Source organism: Bufo gargarizans, chromosome 6 (assembly GCF_014858855.1).
Source record: "Bufo gargarizans isolate SCDJY-AF-19 chromosome 6, ASM1485885v1, whole genome shotgun sequence".
NCBI lineage: Eukaryota > Metazoa > Chordata > Amphibia > Anura > Bufonidae > Bufo > Bufo gargarizans.
In genome coordinates, this window is record NC_058085.1 from 101,308,446 (window position 1) to 101,330,973 (window position 22,528).

Below are 22,528 nucleotides of genomic sequence, written 5' to 3' on the forward strand. Positions count from 1 at the left end.
ATGGGTTTTGCGGTCCGCAAATTGCGGATCTGCAAAAAAAAAAAAAGAAACAATGACATCCGTGTGCCACCCGTTTTTTTTTTGCGGATCTATTGTAACAATGCCTAAAATGGACAAGAATAGGACATGTTCTATGTTTTTATGGGGCTATGGAACGGACTTGGTGTGCTGTCCGCATTTTTTGCTGACCCATTGAAATGAATGGGTTCCGCATCTTATCCGCAAAAAAAACGGAACGGAAACAAACAACGTTTGTGTGCATGTAGCCTAAATAAACAATTAAAAAAAATAACATTATGGGCATCGCTGCAAAAAAAAAAAAAGTGATCAAGAAGTCATACAAACCCCAAAATGCTAATAGCAAAAACTACAGATCGTCCTGCCAAAAAAAGTAGCCCCCACAAATCTCTATAGACATAACTATAAATTTGTTTTATGGGGATCAGAATACGGCAATGACAAGAATTATTTATATTTTTTTCTAAAGTTTTTTTTCAGCATTAAAACGCAGAATAAATTATATTAGGGCTTGTTCACATCACCGTTATGGATTCCATCATTGTTTTCCGTTATAACTTGGTTATAACGGAAAATAACGGAATCCATAAGACGGAAGTCAAAATGGAGGCCTTTAAGGAGGCATTCCGTTTTGATCCTTCATAATACAAGTCTATGGGTAGCATAACGGATCCGTCCTGTTTCCATTATGCAGGAGTCTAGTCCTGCATAACGGAAACCAAGACGGATCCGTTATGCTGCCCATAGACTTTTATTATGACGGAATGTGCAGCCTTTAAAAGGCATTCCGTTTTGCTTTCCCTGATAATAGAAGTCTATGGGCAAGCATAACGGATCCGTCTGGTTTCCGTTATGCAGAAAGGAGAAAAAGTCCTCTCGACAGGATTTTGTTTTCTGTCTTGCATAACAGAAACCAGACAGCCGTTATGATTGCCCATAAACTTCTACTATGACGGATGGAAACGGAATGCCTCTTAAAGGCTTCTGTTTTGACTTCCGTCTTATGGATTCTGTTACTTTCCGTTATAACCATGTTATAATGGAAAACAATGAAGGAATTCATAACGGTGACGTGAACAAGCCCTAAGCATGGTATTGCCATAATCGTACTGACCTGGAGAATGAAGAGCCCAAGTCAGCTTTACCGCATATTGGACGCCGTAAAAACAAAACCCATAAAACTTTGGTGGAATTGTGTTTTTTCCAATTCCCACACATTTGGATTTTTTTCCAGTCACCTCTATATTGTATACCACATTAGAATGTATAACTTGTCCGGAAAAAAATTAAAATAAAAACTATAGCCCAACTTATCTCTACCCCTCACCCCCCAGGGTCTTAGGCTACTTTCACACTAGCGTTTAATATTTTCCGGTATTGAGATACGTAATGGGGTCTCAATACTGGAAAAAAAAAAAAACACTCCCGTTTTGTCTCCATTCATTGTCAATGGGGACAAAATGTAACTGAACAGAACGGAATGCTCCAAAATACATTTCATTCCGTTCTCATACCGGAGAGCAGCATGCTGCAGTTTGCTTTCTGTCATAGTATATTGAGGAGCAAGACGGATCCGTCATGACCCATAATGCAAGTCAATGGGGACAGATCCGTTTTCTCTGACACAATAGAAAACGGATCCGTCCCCTATTGACTTTCAATGGAGCTTATAATGGATCCGTCTTGGGCATGTTAAAGATAATACAACCGGATGCGTTCATAACGGATGCAGACGGTTGTATTATCACTAATGGAAGCGTTTTTGCTGAACCCTGCCGGATCCAGCAAAAACGCTAGTGTGAAAGTAGCCTCTAGAACCCATCTCTCCGCTACTCCTCACCCTTCAGCGCAATGCACAGAACTCCAGTGTTTCCTTAAGATAAGAAACGTCTTTGACCTTGACCCCTGTTCCACATCCTGAATCCTTTCATCTCGTCCGTGGGCCTTCTCTGGATCCACCTCTCAACATCACACCTCGTCCATCAAGTTATATTAAGTTAGGGAGATTACATTTTCTCTTTCTCCTACTGATACGTAATCTTTGAGTCAGAAGCAGCAGAATGAGGAAAGCAGCCAATGGCCAGCTGTTCAGCAGGAAGAACCTCCATGAAGAAGCATCCAACACCAGTCCTAAGAACTGACCTCTTGTGTCTGGTCCTGGACCATCAGTAGGGACTCCTGGTGAGAAGAAGAGGTTTATAGATATGAGCAGATGATTTCTGGTGTCCATCATGCCAATATGGAAACATATGGTGTCATTTATTAAGACTAGTGTTGAGCACAAATATTTGAATAGCAAAGTTTTTATCGCGAATATCGCCACTTCGAGAATTCGCAAATATTTAGAATAGAGTGCTATATATTCATTATATCTAATATTTTGCATTTTTTCCATCAGAACATAGGATTCCTCTCTGCTTCTTGTTTGAGGGCTAACGAGAAGGAAGCAATGTCAAGTTCACAACAATACTTAGTGCACCAATCAGTAATCTGTAGTCAGACCTGCTAAAATGTAAAGTTGCACGAAAAAATATTCTAATCACTGCCAATTAGCGCAATTGTGAATATATTGGAGCACTTGACTCTATCTGCATATAAAGCTATGCTAATGTTCTGCCGTGCCAACCAATTTTCTCCAGTCTCACAAAACTTATGCCAGCTTGAAAAATGTAGCCAAAGTCACCCACGACAGTATTTCGCATTACGAATTCGCATTACGCGATTTTTACATTGCAGATTTTTCGCATTCAATAAAATAGTCTTGAATTCTCGGAATTCGCGAATATATGATGAATATTCTACCAAATATTCGTTAAATATCGCAAATTCGAATATAGCCCCTGCCGCTCATCACTAATTAAGACCAGCGTTTTATAGACGCCGGTCTTAATATCCCTTCGGTGGCCCTAGCCTTTACATAACTTAAGCGCATCGACTTCCGGCGCCTAACAGCCTTAGATCTACGTAAGCTCCCTTGCATTTTCTAAATGATAAATGAGACGGGCTGCTGGCCCACGCCTTTCTTGCCCACGCCATGCCCCTTTTTTTAGAACTGGCTTACGTGGAATGGAAGGGGAAGAAGTTGCAGATTCTGCCGCAAGTCCAGTGTGTGACTGAATCTGTAACACATATACACAACTTCATAAATGACCCCATAAAGCATTCATTTAGACCACACAATGAGCTGAGGAATCCTTCCAAACAGATTATGATTGGTATGGAAAGCCCTATAGGGTCTGATTAAAGAATGGGCAATACCAGCAATGGCCCCAAGATCTCCACCACCCTGTGTTCACCATACCGGGGCATAACCTTATAGCACTGGTTTTGAGGGTATGGCAGGCCCTTAAGTAGGTTTTACGGAATTGGTGACCTATTCTTAGAATATGCCATCGGTATTAGAGGAACCATCATAGAGGATGTGTATGGTACTATCGTAGAGGTACTGAGGGTTACTATAATATGGGATATGTATGGCACTATCGTAGAGGTAGTGAGGGTTACTATTATAGAGGATGTGTATAGTATTGCAGTAAAGCAACCACATAGCACCATCATAACTGTACAGCATTGCACTGTTATAGAGGTGCTTCCTGACACTATTATAGAGATGCTGCCTGGCACTATTATAGAGATGCTGCCTGGCACTATTATAGAGATGCTTCCGGGTACTATTATAGAGTTGCGGCCTGGCACTATTATAGAGATATTATGATATTTTTTTTGTGTCTGGCACTATATGGGCGAATATGAGGCTTTGGAGATATTTCCCTCCTTCCCGGTCCTACAATGCCACCAGTCCTAAGATCAGGGGTGTAGCTATAGGGGGGTGCAGAGGTAGCAGTTGTTTCCGGTCCCAAGAGCTCTTGCTGGGCGGGGGGCATTAAACTTTTTGCCTCAGGCAGCACAAAGGTTATGTGCTCCGCTGCCCCTGGCCACAAAACACTGAGGGAAGGGGGGCCCCCAGCTGAACTCTTTCACCATGGCCCATGAGCCTTTAGCTACGCCCCTGCCTGACATCTTTGTGCCTGTCAGACCCCAGTGAGCAGTGGGTGAGGGGAGCGGCTGTGGATAGTACTTCCAGCTGACAGTGGCCAGTAGATGACCGGACAAACCTTCTCCGCCGTTCTGCCACATTCCTCCAACATCCTGATCATCCCATTTTATTTTTCCGTCAGAGGAGCAGGTGGCACTGCGTCGGGAAGTCTGACGGTGGAAGACCACCGAAGACCACTATATGACTATAACTAGAACCATCGCTCTGCACAACGGACTTTCACTGTGGTCCAGACATTCGAAGATGCATTCTGTTTCAATTTTGCTACATTTTCAAGATCTCTGTTTCCTGTCAGTGAATGGAAACATTGCTGCTTACATTGACCACCTGAAAAGCTGCCCTGATCTAGTCCTGCTCACACAGCTAAGGGTTTGTTACAACTGTATCCCATCTGGACAATCCCTTGTCCTGGCTTGGGGCCGATGACCACTCCCTGCGTCATACACTAGATGATGGGCTTGTCTGGGATCACACCTGCTTTATGCCACCTTCTGGTCACCCAGCTTTTCCAGAAACAGATCTAGCAATGGTGAAGGATTGTGGTTACCGTTGACCCTGAGGAGCAGGTCTCTGCGGCGGTAGGCGTCTGACAGGAGGATCCAGCACTGATACGGCCCAGCGTCCGATTCCTGTAGCACAGAGATCTCTAAATCAGCGTTTCCAAAGACCTCCCATGAGATTCGAGTCCGGGAAGAGTTCGGGGACGAGCGACAATTGGGCGGCTTCTCTCTTTTCACCACACAATCCCATAATTTTTCTGTAAAGTTTTTGAACCAGATAATCTTCAGCTTGTGGTCCTTCCAGTTGCTGGGTGCGGTGAGCGAGCACGGTAACGTCATGCTGCCTTTGGCAACTCCGTCCACAATGTACACATTGTCCACCACAAACTGGCCGCAAACTGGAAGAAAAAGACACTGTGTGAACGTGTGTCCAACAGGAGTTCAGGTCAAAGGAGCAGGCACAGATGCAGATGCAGCCAGCACATGGACCTTGTGTCATGTTTATGGGCCCCTATGGTACAGGTGGGGCCCCTGAGCACTAATGGCAGATTTAGATTCAGACTCACCGTTCCGGAACAGCAGAAACAGGACGAGGGGCAGGGCCGCTGTCGCCATGAGCGGTCGGGAATTCATCCTTCTTACCTTTATTTATGGCTTCTCAGATCCTAAAATCAGAACCAAATATAAAGCTGAAAATCCACTGCATACTGACACCTCTACATGAAGTAGTGTACATGCACACACACAGATCGTACATAGCTATATACACAGAGCATACATACCTATATACATAGATCATACATAGCTATATACCCTCATATACACAGATCATACATACCTATATGCACAGAGCATACATAGCTATATACCCTCAAATACATAGATCATGCATAGCTATATATCCTCATATACACAGATCATACATAGCTATATATACAAATCATACATAGCCATGTACATCGATCATACATAGCTATAAACTTTCATATACACAGATCATACATAGCCATGTACCCTCATATACACAAATCATACATAGGTATCCACACAGATCATACATAGCCATGTACCCTTATATACACAAATCATACATAGCTATCCACACAGATCATACATAGCTATATATCCTCATATACACAGATCATATATAGCTATCTACAGAGATCATACATAGCTAAATACACAATTCATACATAGCTATATACCCTCATATACACAGATCATACATAGCTATATACCCTCATATACACAGATAATACATAGTTATATACACAGAGGCTCCTATACAAGTGCACATACAAACATATACAGAAACTCCTATGCAGGTGCATATACATCATACATATACAGAGGCTCCTATACAGGTGCACATACATCATACATATACAGAAGCTCCTATACAGGTGCATATACATCATACATATACAGAGGATCCTATACAGGCACACATACATATGCAGAAGATACTATACACATACATATACAAAGGCTCCTTTACAGGTGCACATATATCATACATATACAGAGGCTCCTATACACATACATCATACATATACAGAAGCTCCAATAAAGATGCACATACATCATACATATACAGAGGCTCCTATACACATACATATACAGAAGCTCCAATGGAGGTGCACATACATCATACATATACAAAGTCTCCTATACAGGTGCACATCCATCATACATGTACAGAGGCTCCTATACAGGTGCACATCCATCATACATATACAGAGGCTCCTATACAGGTGCACATACATCATACATATACAGAGGCTCCTATACAGGTGCACATACATCATACATATACAGAGTCTCCTATACAGGTGCACATACATCATACATATACAGAGTCTCCTATACAGGCGCACATACTGTACATCATACATATCCAGAGGCTCCTATACAGGCGCACATACATCATACATATTCAGAGGCTCCTATACAGGTACACATACATCATACATATATAGAGGTCCCTATAAAGGTGCACATACATTATACATATACAGAGGCTCCTATACAGGTGCACATACATCATACATATACTCATGTTATATACCCTTTGTTGGCAATGACAGAGGTCAAACGTTTTCTGTGAGTCTTCACAAGGTTTTCACACACACACTGTTGCTGGTCTTTTGGCCCATTCCGCCATGCAGATCTCCTCTAGAGCAGTGATGTTTTGGGGCTGTCGCTGGGCAACACAGACTTTCAACTCCCTTCAAAGGTTTTCTATGGGGTTGACATCTGGAGACTGGTTAGGCCACTACAGGACCTTGAAATGCTCCTTACGAAGCCACTCCTTCGTTGACCTGGCGGTGTTTGGGATCATTGTCATGTTGAAAGACCCAGCCACATTTAATCTTCAATGACCTTGCTGATGGATGAAGTTTTTCACTCAAAATCTCACAATACATGGCCCCATTCACTCCTTTACATGGATCAGTCGTCCTGGTCCCCTTGCAGAAAAACAGCCCCAAAGCATGATGTTACCACCCCCATGCTTCCCAGTATGGTGTTCTTTGGATGCATTTCAGCATTTTTTCTCCTCCAAACACGTCAAGTTGAGTTTTCGCCAAAAACTTCTACTTTGGTTTCATCTGACCATATGACATTCTCCCAATCCTCTTCTGGATCATCCAAATGCTCTCTAGCAAACTTCAGACGGGCCCGGACATGTACTGGCTTAAGCAGGGGGCACTGCAGGATTTGAGTCTCTGGCGGCGTAGTGTGTTACCGATGGTAGCCTTTGTTACTTTGGTCCCAGCTCTCTGCAGGTTATTCACTAGGTCCCCCCGTGTGGTTCTGGGATTTTTGCTCACGGTTCTTGTGATCATGTTGACCCCACGGGGTGAGATCTTGCGTGGAGCCCCAGATCGAGGGAGATTATCAGTGGTCTTGTATGTCTTCCATTTTCTTATAATTGCTCCCACAGTTGATTTCTTCCCACCAAGCTGCTTGCCTGTTGCAGATTCAGTCTTCCCAGCCTGATGCAGGTCTAGAATTTTGCTTCTGGTGTGCCCCAGCAGCTCTTTGGTCTTGGCCATAGAGGAGTTTGGAGTGTGACTGTTTGAGGTTGTGGACAGGTGTCTTTTATACTGATAACAAGTTCTGTAAATTAAATGATGCAAATCCTCAAACAATCCATGTTAATTCCAGGTTGTGAGGCACCAAAAACACAAAAAAAAGTCGGGGGGGGGGGGGGGGAATACTTTTGCAAGGCACTGTATACAGAAGTCCCTATAAAGGTGCACCTACATCATACATATACAGAGGCTCCTATATATCATACATATAAAGAGACTCCTTTACAGGTACACATACATGCATGTACAGGCGTCTATACAGGTGCATATACATATACAGGCGCACATACATCATACAGAGGCTCCTATACATCATAAATATATAGAGGTCCCTATAAAGGTGAACATACATCATACATATACAGAGGCTCCTTTAAAGATGTACATACATTATACATATACAGAGGCTCCTATACAGGTTCACATACCTCATACATATACAGAAGCTCCAATAAATGTGTGCATCCATCATACATATACAGAGGCTCTTATACAGGTGCACATACATCATACATATACAGAGGCTCCTATACAGGTGCATATATATCATACATATACAGAGTCTCCTATACAGGTACATATACATCATACATATACAGAGTCTCCTATACAGGTACATATACATCATGCATATACGTACAGAGGCTCCTATACAGGTGCACATACATCATACATATACAGAGGCTCCTATACATGTTCACATACCTCATACATATACAGAAGCTCCAATAAATGTGTGCATCCATCATACATATACAGAGGCTCTTATACAGGTGCACATGCATCATACATATACAGAGGCTCCTATACAGGTGCATATATATCATACATATACAGAGTCTCCTATACAGGTACATATACATCATACATATACAGAGTCTCCTATACAGGTACATATACATCATGCATATACGTACAGAGGCTCCTATACAGGTGCACATACATCATACATATACAGAGGCTCCTATACAGGTACATATACATCATACATATATGTACAGAGGCTCCTATACAAGTGCACATACATCATACATATACAGAGGCTCCTATACAGATGCACATACATCATACACATACAGAGGCTCCTATACATCATACATATGTTGAGGCTCCTATACAGGTTCACATACATCATACATATACAGAGGCTTCTATACAGGCACACATACATCATACATATGCAGAGCTTCCTATACAGATGCATATGCATCATACATATACAGAGGCTGCTATACAGGTACATATACATCATACATATACAGAGGCTGCTATACAGGTGCATATATATCATACATATACAGAGTCACCTATACAGGCACATATACATCATACATATACAGAGTCTCCTATACAGGTACATATACATCATACATATATGTACAGAGGCTCCTATACAGGTGCACATACATCATACATATACAGAGGCTCCTATACAGATGCACATACATCATACACATACAGAGGCTCCTATACATCATACATATGTTGAGGCTCCTATACAGGTTCACATACATCATACATATACAGAGGCTTCTATACAGGCACACATACATCATACATATGCAGAGCTTCCTATACAAATGCATATGCATCATACATATGCAGAGGCTGCTATACAGGTACATATACATCATACATATACGTATAGAGGCTCTTATACAGATGCACATTCATCATACATATACAAAGGCTCCTATACAGGCACATATGCATCATACATATACGTACAGAGTCTCCTATACAGGTGCACATCCATCATACATATACAGAGTCTCCTATACAGGTACATATACATCATACATATATGTACAGAGGCTCCTATACAGGTGCACATACATCATACATATACAGAGGCTCCTATACAGATGCACATACATCATACACATACAGAGGCTCCTATACTTCATACATATGTTGAGGCTCCTATACAGGTTCACATACATCATACATATACAGAGGCTTCTATACAGGCACACATACATCATACATATGCAGAGCTTCCTATACAGATACATATGCATCATACATATACAGAGGCTGCTATACAGGTACATATACATCATAAATATACGTATAGAGGCTCTTATACAGATGCACATTCATCATACATATACAAAGGCTCCTATACAGGCACATATGCATCATACATATACGTACAGAGGCTCCTATACAGGTGCACATCCATCATACATGTACAGAGGCTCCTATACAGGTGCACATCCATCATACATATACAGAGGCTCCTATACAGGTGCACATACATCATACATATACAGAGGCTCCTATACAGGTGCACATACATCATACATATACAGAGGCTCCTATACAGGTGCACATACATCATACACACAGATATTCAGTACATGCATCCCCTAGAGTACAGCACTCTGCTGTCGCCATCTGTCCGATAGCAGCAGGGTGCATGCTTGGCCTCTGCTCCATGTTATGTATGTGGAGGCGCTAGTTCTGTCCGGTCATTATTTTATGCTGTATTCTGTTACACAGATCATTACCATCATATGTCCCTGTGTCACCCCTTATCGCCCTGTGTCACCCCGCATTGCCCTGTGTCACCCCGTATCGCCCTGGAAGTTAGCAGACAGCCTTAAAAGTTTTATGGAGCGCATATCCCGTGTCTGTCCTCGTACCGGATCTCCATGGTATCTGCACGTATCCAGCATCTGCTTGGTTTCCGCCTCTCCCTGATCCTACAGAAGGTAATAATACAGTCCTAGCTCACAGCAGTCCCCATCAGGAGCCCAAGAGGCTGCAGCGCCCCCTTTCTGCACGGCTTGCACACCCCAAGGCTGGCGGCAGAAGCTGGCGCTGCAGAGTCTCTGCTGGTTTGGCTGTAACACTGTTACAGATGAAGCAATCTGCAGGAAAGTCACCTGACCAACCGGTTCTGCACAAAATGCGAGTCATCGCCTAAGGGCGCTTTCACCCAGTCAGGTTCCTGATGCAGTTTTGGAAACCAAAATCAGGAGTGGATGATAAAAGAAGAGAAAGTATAAAGGACGGATACAACCTGAGTGTGTGACGGCAGCGTTACAGAGGAGGAGGCTCATAATAAGCCGGATCCGTCTTGGCTATGTTAAAGAAAATACAAACGGATCCATTCTGAACGGATGCAGACGGTTGTATTATCAGTAACGGATCCGCACCAAACGCGAGTGTGAAAGTTGCCTTACAGAGGAGGAGGCTCATAATAAGCCATCATTGCTCAGCGCAGGTGCTGCATACTCATTTCATACGATTACACCAGTCTGCTGAATCACAATTCTTGCAGCTACGCCATAGTGTGATATTCACAGTGGACGACCCTACACATGATCCGCACTGCCATATTGTGAGGGACACGGCCACTGTCTGGTAAAACAGGACGTTGCTGAGATGACAGCACAGAAGAGAACACTTAACATCTGTAAAATTAACAAGAAAAAATCCCCAGCTCTGCTGCATCAAACAGCATCCGGACTATTGGAAAGTTATCACACGGCGATCACTGCATAGAAAAATCCCTGTGGCACAGCAACTATGTATCTCTTGTCTTGTAAAGATATGTGCTGTATGTGTACCTATATGTATGATGTATGTGCACCTATATATGTGTGATGTATGTGCGCCTGTACCTATGTATATGTATGATGTATGTGCATCTGTATAGAAGCCTCTGTATATGTATGTGCACATGTATAGAAGGCTCTGTATATGCATAATGTATGTGCACCTCTATAGGAGCCTCTGTATATGTATGTTCACCTCTATAGGAGCCTCTGTATATGTATGTTCACCTCTATAGGAGCCTCTGTATATGTATGTGCACCTCTATAGGAGCCTCTGTATATGTATGTGCACCTCTATAGGAGCCTCTGTATATGCATAATGTACAGTACAGACCAAAAGTTTGGACACACCTTCTCATTCAAAGAGTTTTCTTTATTTTCATGACTATGAAAATTGTAGATTCACACTGAAGGCATCAAAACTATGAATTAACACATGTGGAATTATATACATAACAAAAAATTGTGAAACAACTGAAAATATGTCTTATTCTGGGTTCTTCAAAGTAGCCACCTTTTGCTTTGATTACTGCTTGGCATTCTCTTGATGAGCTTCAAGAGGTATCCACCTGAAATGGCTTTCACTTCACAGGTGTGCCCTGTCAGGTTTAATAAGTGGGATTTCTTGCCTTATAAATGGGGTTGGGACCATAGGTTGCGTTGTGGAGAAGTCAGGTGGATACACAGCTGATAGTCCTACTGAATAACTGTTAGAATTTGTATTATGGCAAGAAAAAAGCAGCTAAGTTACAAAAAACGAGTGGCCATCATTACTTTAAGAAATGAAGGTCAGTCAGTCCGAAAAAATGGGAAAACTTTAAAAGTGTCCCCAAGCGCAGTCACAAAAACCATCAAGCACTACAAAGAAACTGGCTCACATGCGGACCGCCCCAGGAAAGAAAGACCAAGAGTCACCTCTGCTGCGGAGGATAAGTTCATCCGAGTCACCAGCCTCAGAAATCGCAGGTTAACAGCAGTTTAGATTAGTGACCGGGTCAATGCCACACAGAGTTCTAGCAGCAGACACATCTCAACTGTTAAGAGGAGACTGTGTGAATCAGGCCTTCATGGTAGAATATCTGCTAGGAAACCACTGCTGAGGACAGGCAACAAGCAGAAGAGACTTGTTTGGGCTAAAGAACACAAGAAATGGACATTAGACCAGTGGAAATCTGTGCTTTGGTCTGATGAGTCCAAATTTGAGATCTTTGGTTCCAACCACCGTGTCTTTGTGCGATGCAGAAAAGGTGAACGGATGGACTCTACATGCCTGGTTCCCACCGTGAAGCATGGAGGAGGTGTGATGGTGTGGGGGTGCTTTGCTGGTGACACTGTTGGGGATTTATTAAAAATTGAAGGCATACTGAACCAGCATGGCTACCACAGCATCTTGCAGTGGCATGCTATTCCATCCAGTTTGCGTTTAGTTGGACCATCATTTATTTTTCAACAGGACAATGACCACAAACACACCTCCAGGCTGTGTAAGGGCTATTTGACCATGAAGGAGAGTGATGGGGTGCTGCGCCAGATGACCTGGCCTCCACAGTCCCCGGACCTGAAACCAATCGAGATGGTTTGGGGTGAGCTGGACCGCAGAGTGAAGGCAAAAGGGCCAACAAGTGCTAAGCATCTCTGGGAACTCTTTCAAGACTGTTGGAAGACCATTTCAGGGGACTACCTCCTGAAGCTCATCAAGAGAACGCCAAGAGTGTGCAAAGCAGTAATCAAAGCAAAAGGTGGCTACTTTGAAGAACCTAGAATATGTCATATTTTCAGTTGTTTCACACTTTTTTGTTATGTATATAATTCCACATGTGTTAATTCATAGTTTTGATGCCTTCAGTGTGAATCTACAATTTTCATAGTCATGAAAATAAAGAAAACTCTTTGAATGAGAAGGTGTGTCCAAACTTTTGGGCTGTACTGTATGTGCACCTGTATCAGAGCCTCAATATATATATATGATGTATGTGCACCTGTATTGGAGCCTCTGTATATGTATGATGTATGTGCATTTGTATATGTATATGCCTCTGTACATGGATGATGTATGTGCACCTGTATAGGAGCCTCTGTATATGTATGTACGCCTGTATAGGAGCCCATGTATATGTATGATGTATGTGTGCCTGTATAGGAGCCTTTGTATATGTATGATGTATGTGCACCTGTATAGGAGCCTCTGTCTATGTATGTGCGCCTGTATAGGAGCCCATGTATATGTATGATGTATGTGCACCTGTATAGGAACCTCTGTACACGTATGATGTATGTAAACCTGTATAGGAGCCTCTGTATACGTATGATGTATGTGCACCTGTATAGGAGCCTCTGTATATGTATGTACGCCTGTATAGGAGCCCATGTATATGTATGATGTATGTGTGCCTGTATAGGAGCCTTTGTATATGTATGATGTATGTGCACCTGTATAGGAGCCTCTGTCTATGTATGTGCGCCTGTATAGGAGCCCATGTATATGTATGATGTATGTGCACCTGTATAGGAACCTCTGTACACGTATGATGTATGTAAACCTGTATAGGAGCCTCTGTATACGTATGATGTATGTGCACCTGTATAGGAGCCTCTGTATACGTATGATGTATGTGCACCTGTATAGGAGCCTCTGTACATGTATGATGTATGTGCACCTGTATAGGCTCTTACACACTACATGATAGGTTATTGGTTACTTACTCAGGGCCTACCATAACTTCCCCTTTTTCCCCCAACCAAGTACCATCCCAATAAGACACCACACACTTTGTTTGGATTAAATCGGCCACAGCAGTCATTTTATTAATAAAATAAATACATCTATAAATAACAATAACATTACAATTAACATTAACCCCTGACGAGGGAGATCGTAGAAGCCCCAAAATGTTACCATCCACCATAAGCCAACCTGGCAACTCCATCTTGCCTCCAGCCGTAAGCACCAGCTCGAAGACACCAACTGATGGATGCCTTCTCCAATTAACCAAGTACCTAAACTATGAGAGTCCAGCCCCACCATTGACGCCCTCCCATTTCCACTACCGTCATAAACCACCAGCTTCTATGATCTCCCACCGCCAACAACGCGCAGCTTGAAGCTTACAAACTCCCTCAAGCATGCGCGTTCCTCCACAAACGCAAAGCACGTTCGATTCCATTCTGCAAGCCCAAAGATCAATGCCCACCACATTCAGGTGAACACCATCCGCCCTCCAAAAACCACCACTCCCCACTTCCAAGTCCATATGCCGAACAGCCACCGCACCATTCCGCGCCACAAACCTCCCAATAGCCCTATTCACCTTCACCCTGGCCTTCGCTCAACCGAACGCACCTCTCTCCACTTCTTTCTGGCCACAATGTCGGACCAAACCGTCACCATACCTGGAAACAAAGACCACAACCTCAACAGATTAATAATCTCCCGACACGGCCTAACCCCCAAATCATTACCCCCGACATGCAACACCAACACATCGGGGGCCCGATCCAACCTCACAAAACGATGCACCTCCCTCAACAGACTTCCCCACAACATACCCCTACTCCCCAACCACCGCAGCACTGCCTCATCCCTACTGAAACCAAGCTGACGCCCCTCCGGTCGCACATCCGCCCACAGCGCTCCCCAGAAAACAAAGGAATGCCCCAGAATCCACACCAAAACCGCACCTGCAAAACAAACAAAAGAAAATTAATGCCAACAACCCAACTCACCAACCTCCCAACCGCACATAGGATTTAAAACGAGAAGATTCCCATCTCCCTATTTTCTTAATCACCTCCTCGCTCAAACCCAACCTCGCCGCCTCCGTAGCCGCCCCAATCCTGAAGGAATGACCCGTAAAAAGCTTAGAGTCCATTCCCATCGCCCCCAAACATTTTTTAAACACTGCCACGAACTGAAAACGCGACAAACGATCCATCCTCATGCCTCAACAGGGGCCCCATGGCTCCAAAACTCACCCCCTCCCGATACTGCCTCAAGCAACGCACCGGGCACAACCTGCACCCCGGAATCCCAAACAGCAACACACAACACCCCCTACCTTCCCTATCCGTTTTTGACACCCGAATCCGCACCACCACCCGGTCACCATACAAGTCCACATCCCCCCCAACACAAACTCCCAGCCCTATTAACACTAGGACACACCAACTCACCCAGCCGAAAAGCCCCGAAAAACACCAACGAGAAAGCCAACCTAAACAACCGTACCTCACTCACAGACCGACAAACCACACCCAGCTGCTCCCCTAACCATAACAATAGAGCAAAAGAAACCGGACGTCTCTGATCTGCAATACGCTTCCCCCTCCTACACCCCTTCAACACTTGCCTAACCAAAAAGGTCTTTGTAAAATCAGGGAAGCCCCTAAGCTTGAAACCAAACGCCTACCCCGCCATAACCTGATTCACCTGCGCTATTGACCTCCCCATTTCAGCTAAATTCCCCAAAAACAATACCAACGGAACCTCACCCTCATCGACCCCCACCCCCAACTCAGCACACCACCCCTCCCAATCACTCCAGGCCTTACCGTACGCCGCCCAAGTGCCAGCACTCAAAGACTCCCTTAACAACTCAGCTACCGTACCTCCAAGAGCTCCCACAGGGCACACCAACCCGACTGCCTCCGCCTCCGGGGCGAGTTGCCGAAAACGCTTCCACTGCAAACGAGAAAGAGAGTCAGCCACACCGTTATCAACCCCTGGCACATGCACCGCCACAATCCAAGCATTAATCTCCAAGCAACACAACACCAAATGTTGCAACAATTTTACCACCGGGGAAGTAGAGGCCGTCAATCCATTAACCACTTCAACCCCACTAGCTGAAAGCCCCTTAATGACCAGGCCACTTTTTACACTTCTGCACTACACTACTTTCACCGTTTATTGCTCGGTCATGCAACTTACCACCCAAATGAATTTTACCTCCTTTTCTTCTCACTAATAGAGCTTTCATTTGGTGGTATTTCATTGCTGCTGACATTTTTACTTTTTTTGTTATTAATCAAAATGTAACGATTTTTTTGCAAAAAAATGAAATTTTTCACTTTCAGTTGTAAAATTTTGCAAAAAAAAAAAAACAACATCCATATATAAATTTTTCACTAAATTTATTGTTCTACATGTCTTTGATAAAAAAAAAAATGTTTGGGTAAAAAAAAAAAATGGTTTGGGTAAAAGTTATAGCATTTACAAACTATGGTACAAAAATGTGAATTTCCGCTTTTTGAAGCAGCTCTGACTTTCTGAACACCTGTCATGTTTCCTGAGGTTCTACAATGCCCAGACAGTACAAACACCCCACAAATGACCCCATTTCGGAAAGTAGACACCCTAAGGTATTCACTGATGGGCATAGTGAGTTCATAGAACTTTTTATTTTTTGTCACAAGTTAGCGGAAAATGATGATTTTTTCATTTATTTTTTTTTCTTACAAAGTCTCATATTCCACTAACTTGTGACAAAAAATAAAAACTTCCATGAAGTCACTATGCCCATCACAAAATACCTTGGGGTGTCTTCTTTCCAAAATGGCGTCACTTGTGGGGTAGTTATACTGCCCTGGCATTCTAGGGGCCCAGATGTGTGAGAAGAAGTTTGCAATCAAAATCTGTAAAAAATGACCGGTGAAATCCGAAAGGTGCATTTTGGAATGTGTGCCCCTTTGCCCACCTAGGCTGCAAAAAAGTGTCACACATGTGGTATCGCCGTACTCAGGAGAAGTTGGGGAATGTGTTTTGGGGTGTCATTTTACATATACCCATGCTGGGTGAGATAAATATCTTGGTCAAATGCCAACTTTGTATAAAAAAATGGGAAAAGTTGTCTTTTGCCGAGATATTTCTCTCACCCAGCATGGGTATATGTAAAATGACACCCCAAAACACATTCCCCAACTTCTCCTGAGTACGGAGATACCATATGTGTGACACTTTTTTGCAGCCAAGGTGGGCAAAGGGGCACATATTTCAAAGTGCACCTTTCGGATTTCGCAGGCCATTTTTTACACATTTTGATTGCAAAGTACTTCTCACGCATTTGGGCCCCTAGAATGCCAGGGCAGTATAACTACGCCACAAGTGACCCCATTTTGGAAAGAAGACACCCTAAGGTATTCTGTGAGGGGCATGGCGAGTTCCTAGAATTTTTTATTTTTTGTCACAAGTTAGCGGAAAATGATGATTTTTTCTTTTTTTTTTTTTTTTCTTACAAAGTCTCATATTCCACTAACTTGTGACAAAAAATAGAAACTTCCATGAACTCACTATGCCCATCACAAAATACCTTGGGGTGTCTTCTTTCCAAAATGGGGTCACTTGTGGGGTAGTTATACTGCCCTGGCATTCTAGGGGCCCAGATGTGTGAGAAGAAGTTTGCAATCAAAATCTGTAAAAAATGACCGGTGAAATCCGAAAGGTGCACTTTGGAATGTGTGCCCCTTTTCCCACCTAGGCTGCAAAAAAGTGTCACACATCTGGTATCACCGTACTCGGGAGAAGTTGGGGAATGTGTTTTGGGGTGTCATTTTACATATTCCCATGCTGGGTGAGAGAAATATCTCGGCAAAAGATAACTTTTCCCATTTTTTTATACAAAGTTGGCATTTGACCAAGATATTTATCTCACCCAGCATGGGTATATGTAAAATGACACCCCAAAACACATTCCCCAACTTCTCCTGAGTACGGCGATACCACATGTGTGACACTTTTTTGCAGACTAGATGCGCAAAGCGGCCCAAATTCCTTTTAGGAGGGCATTTTTAGACATTTGGATCCCAGACTTCTTCTCACGCTTTAGGGCCCCTAAAAAGCCAAGGCAGTATAAATACCACACATGTGACCCCACTTTGGAAAGAATACACCCCAAGGTATTCAATGAGGGGCATGGCGAGTTCATAGAATCATTTTTTTTTTGCATAAGTTAGCGGAAATTGATTTTTTTTTGTTTTTTCTCACAAAGTCTAACTTTCCGCTAACTTGGGACAAAAATTTCAATCTTTCATGGACTCAATATGCCCCTCACGGAATACCTTGGGGTGTCTTCTTTCCGAAATGGGGTCACATGTGGGGTATTTATACTGCCCTGGCTTTTTAGGGGCCCTAAAGCGTGAGAAGAAGTCTGGAATATAAATGTCTAAAAAATGTTACGCATTTGGATTCCGTGAGGGGTATGGTGAGTTCATGTGAGATTTTATTTTTTGACACAAGTTAGTGGAATATGAGACTTTGTAAGAAAAAACAAAAAAAATAATATTTCCGCTAACTTGGGCCAAAAAAAATGTCTGAATGGAGCCTTACAGGGGGGTGATCACCCATATAGACTCCCTGATCACCCCCCTGTCATTGATCACCCCCCTGTAAGGCTCCATTCAGACGTCCGTATGATTTTTACGGATCCACGGATACATGGATCGGATCCGCAAAACGCATACGGACGTCTGAATGGAGCCTGACAGGGGGGTGATCAATGACAGGGAAGTGATCAGGAAGTCTATATGCGTGATCACCCCCTTGTCATTGGTCACCCCCCTGTACGGCTCCATTCAGACGACCGTATGCGTTTTGCGGATCCGATCCATGTATCCGTGGATCCGTAAAAATCATACGGACGTCTGAATGGAGCCTTACAGGGGGGTGATCAATGACAGGGGGGTGATCAGAGAGTCTGTATGGGGTGATCAGGGGTGATCAGTGGTTCATAAAGGGTTAATAAGTGACAGGGGGGGGGGTGTAGTGTAGTGGTGTTTGTGCTACTTTACAGAGCTACCTGTGTCCTCTGGTGGTCGATGCAAACAAAAGGGACCACCAGAGGACCAGGTAGCAGGTATATTAGACGCTGTTATCAAAAAAATCACATCTCCAGCCTGCCAGCGAGCGATCGCCGCTGGCAGGCTGGAGATCCACTCGCTTACCTTCCGATCCTGTGTGCGCACGCGTTCACAGGAAATCTCAGCTCTCGCGGGAGGACGCGTGTATGCATCCACCCAGAAGAGCAGGGCCGCCGGCAGGACGCAATCCTGCGTACGGCGGTCCTGTAGCGGTTAATCGCCTGTACCATACCGAGGTTGTCATAGTGAAATCGAACCTTCCCATCACGGAACCTATCCCTCCAGAGCACCACCGCCAAAACAATCGGAAACAATTCAAGCAATGCAACATTGCGAACCCAACCCCTCAACACCCAAGACTCAGGCCACGGACCCGCACACCATTGGCCATCACAGAACACCCCGAAACCTATCCCCCCAGCCGCATCCGAATACAAATCAAAATCAAAACTATCCACCACCTCCCCCAACACCAATGCCCTGCCATTGAAATTCCTCAAAAACTTGTCCCAAACCACCAAATAACCTTTCAACTCCCGACCCAAGCGAATAAAATGTTGCGGGACAACCACCCCCCCAGTAGCGGCCGCCAATCTCCTACAAAAAATTCGCCCCATCGGCATGATCCGACATGCAAAATTTAACTTGCCCAACAGCGACTGCAAATCCCTCAAACGAATCTTGTGCGCCCTCATCGTGCTCCCAACCGCCCCCCCCTCAAATCCAGAACCTTCTCCTCAGGCAACCGACACTCCATCCTAACCGTGTCAATAACAATGCCCAAAAAAACTCAACTCCGTCGTGGGCCCCACCGTCTTTTCCACCGCCAACGGCACCCCGAACGACTCAAAAACATACTGCAACGTAGACAATAACAATGAACAAACACGGGACTCCGCCGGACCCAAGCACAAAAAATCATCAAGATAGTGAATTAGCGACACATCCTGACACATCCTTAACCACCCATTCCAAGAATGAACTGAAGGTTTCAAAGTATACGCAAGACACCGAGCACCCCATCGGCAAACACCTATCCACAAAATACCCGCCATCCCAGAAACAACCTAACAAGTGCAAACTATCAGGATTAACGGGCAACAACCCGAACGCCGCCTCAATGTCCGTTTTTGCCAACAAGGCCCCCGGCCCCAACTTACGCACCCATCCTACCGCTGCATCAAAGGAGGTATAAACCACTGAACAAAGCTCAGGATCAATACCATCGTTGACCGACGCCCCCTTTGGGAAAGACAAGTGATGAATGAGCCGAAACTTGTTCGGCTCCTTCTTGGGCACTACCCCCAAAGGAGAAACCCTCAAATCCTCCCAAGGCAGTTCAGAAAACGGCCCATCCATCCTACCCAGCGCCACCTCCTTGGCCAGCTTCTCCTACACCACCTCCCTGTGTTCCAAAGCCGACCACAAATTCCTCCCAACCACAAACCCCCGCTCCACCGGGCGGGACTGAATACTAAACCCCTCAGTTAACCCCTTCCGCAAAAATTCCGCCGCCCCCTTGTCCGGGTACCCCGCCATCACGCCCACCCGCACTGGCGTCCGGCCCTTTTCCACCAGCCTCCCCCCCTTTCTGCCTCGCCCCCCTAAAACAACGGCTGGCCCCGTGTCCCCCCCCCCCCCCCAAGAAGAACACTCGTGCTTAAACTTGCACTTGGGCCCGAACTTGAAACTCCCTTTATTGAAAAGGAAGCACAATCAGGTGATTTTCCTATTTCATGAACTAAAGTCATGATTTTATTAAAGACACGGAGGCGAGTATTGCTATTCTCCTTCTTTACTCTGACCAATAGCAGCAAAGATAAAAAGAAAATATTGAACATTTGAACAGCCCCTCCCCATAGTCCCAGTATAACAGGCCACTCCGCCTGCAAATCCTCCTCTTTCTTCGTAACTCAAGTCCGAACATCCAACAGAACCGGAAAACCAAGAGTCCCAGAACATCATGGAACAACAACCGCCTTCCATCCGGAAGCGAAACGGGAAGAGCCGGAAACAGCACCGAAGGATGCTCCTCGTCCTGTCCACATCAACCGATCGGCCGGAACCAAACTGCCGACGACGTAGACCAATAGACACCGCACACCGGGCCGGTCTCAACCTGAAAAGGTGAAAAAACAGAAAATGACAGTAACAAAATTGGGACATGGTATCCAAAATCAACTGGTTGCGATAAACCTACTCAGGAAAAACTCAGAGTTAAGATCAAAATGCGCATGACAACAAATCAACAATATCTGCAGAATAAACATCATTCAGAATAATAAACATACATCTAGGGAGGGAACTCAGGGTGGGCAATACTCGCCTCCGTGTCTTTAATAAAATCATGACTTTACGTCATGAAATAGGAAAATCACCTGATTTTATTACAAGACCCGGAGGCTCATATTGCAAGTTCAAAGTTAAGATAAATTCTCAATGATTGATGAGAAAACGTGAGGACCTGGCCGAAAATAAAATTCTCTGAACGTGGATACTCTGGACCAGTCCGCCAATTTCAAAATGTCCTCCAACCTGGCGCCAGACACCGCCAAAGAGGTAGCGGATGCCCCCCTAGCGGAATGTGCCGAAAAAATTGAAGTGTCCTCGCCCGCCAATTCCATGATCCACTTCATCCACCTAGCCAGCGTGGGAGTGGTCACCGGGGCAAAAGGACGAATGGTAGAGAGGAAAAGATGAGAAAACTCCCGTGAACGATGAGGGGAAGTGCGAGCTTCATACTCCTTGAGGCATTCCACCGGACAGAGAGAAGGTGAGGCCGGGAAAGCAGGATAAGCGACTGAGCGTATGTGAGTCTTGGTCCTCCTAGAGATGTCAAAGGAGACCCCCTCCGGAGTATACGAGCGGGCATCATAATTCAAAGCCCGGACGTCGGACACCCGCTTGCAGGAAATTAGACAGAAAAGAGTGACCAGCTTCGCCGACAGTTGCCTTAAGGACAGGTCTGAATTCTGAGGCCAAGAAGATAAAAAAGAAAGGACACAAGACACGTCCCAAGTAGCCGAAAATCTAGGTCTAGGAGGCCGAGACATCCGAGAGCCACGCAATAGACGGCATAGCAAAGGATGTTGCCCCGCAGGAGTACCGTCAAACCCCTGGTGGGACGCAGAAATGGCCGACCTGAAAAGGCTGATCGTGCGATAGGCCTTGCCCTGGTCGAAAAGAGAAGATAGGAAGTGCAAGATCTCCGTCACAGGTGCCGAAACGGGATCCAAGTCCCTAGCCACGCACCAGCGATCCCAAGATCCCCAGGCAGATCTGTAAGATCTTCTGGTTCCTGGGGCCCAAGCGTTCTCCAAAAGGACTCTAGCTGTTCCCGAAACTCCCGGGACCTCCCAGGGTCCCCTGAAATTCGACACGCCAACAGGCGCAGGGATCCGTCCAGAAGAAGAGGATGTAGTTAGTGATTCGGACCTCGGA

At 44.6% G+C, this 22,528-nt stretch overlaps 1 protein-coding gene across 2 annotated transcripts; it reads right to left on the reverse strand.

Moving 5' to 3' along the window:
• Positions 1–1,709: 1,709 nt before the first annotated feature.
• On the reverse strand, positions 1,710–10,496 carry LOC122941652. 2 transcript variants are annotated; one of them, XM_044299060.1, is made up of 5 exons: positions 10,319–10,496; positions 5,142–5,240; positions 4,623–4,973; positions 3,080–3,137; positions 1,710–2,196 (listed from the first exon to the last, which is right to left on the reverse strand). In XM_044299060.1, the coding sequence occupies exons 2-5, from the start codon at positions 5,206–5,208 to the stop codon at positions 2,184–2,186; spliced, it is 489 nt and encodes a 162-aa protein (XP_044154995.1). In that variant the 5' UTR covers positions 5,209–5,240; positions 10,319–10,496; the 3' UTR covers positions 1,710–2,183. The 2 variants fall into 2 exon arrangements, with proteins under 2 accessions (XP_044154995.1, XP_044154993.1); XM_044299058.1 differs by lacking the exon at positions 3,080–3,137.
• Positions 10,497–22,528: the final 12,032 nt, after the last annotated feature.

Excerpts from the sequence above, each read along its gene's own strand:
- LOC122941652 (XM_044299058.1), bottom strand. The coding sequence starts at position 5,208 with ATGAATTCCCGACCGCTCATGGCGACAGCGGCCCTGCCCCTCGTCCTG. Across the intron at positions 4,974-5,141 it reads GTTTCTGCTGTTCCGGAACG|TTTGCGGCCAGTTTGTGGTG; the intron begins GTGAGTCTGAAT and ends TTTTTCTTCCAG. Across the intron at positions 2,197-4,622 it reads CCTGCTCCTCAGGGTCAACG|GAGTCCCTACTGATGGTCCA; the intron begins GTAACCACAATC and ends TCTTCTCACCAG.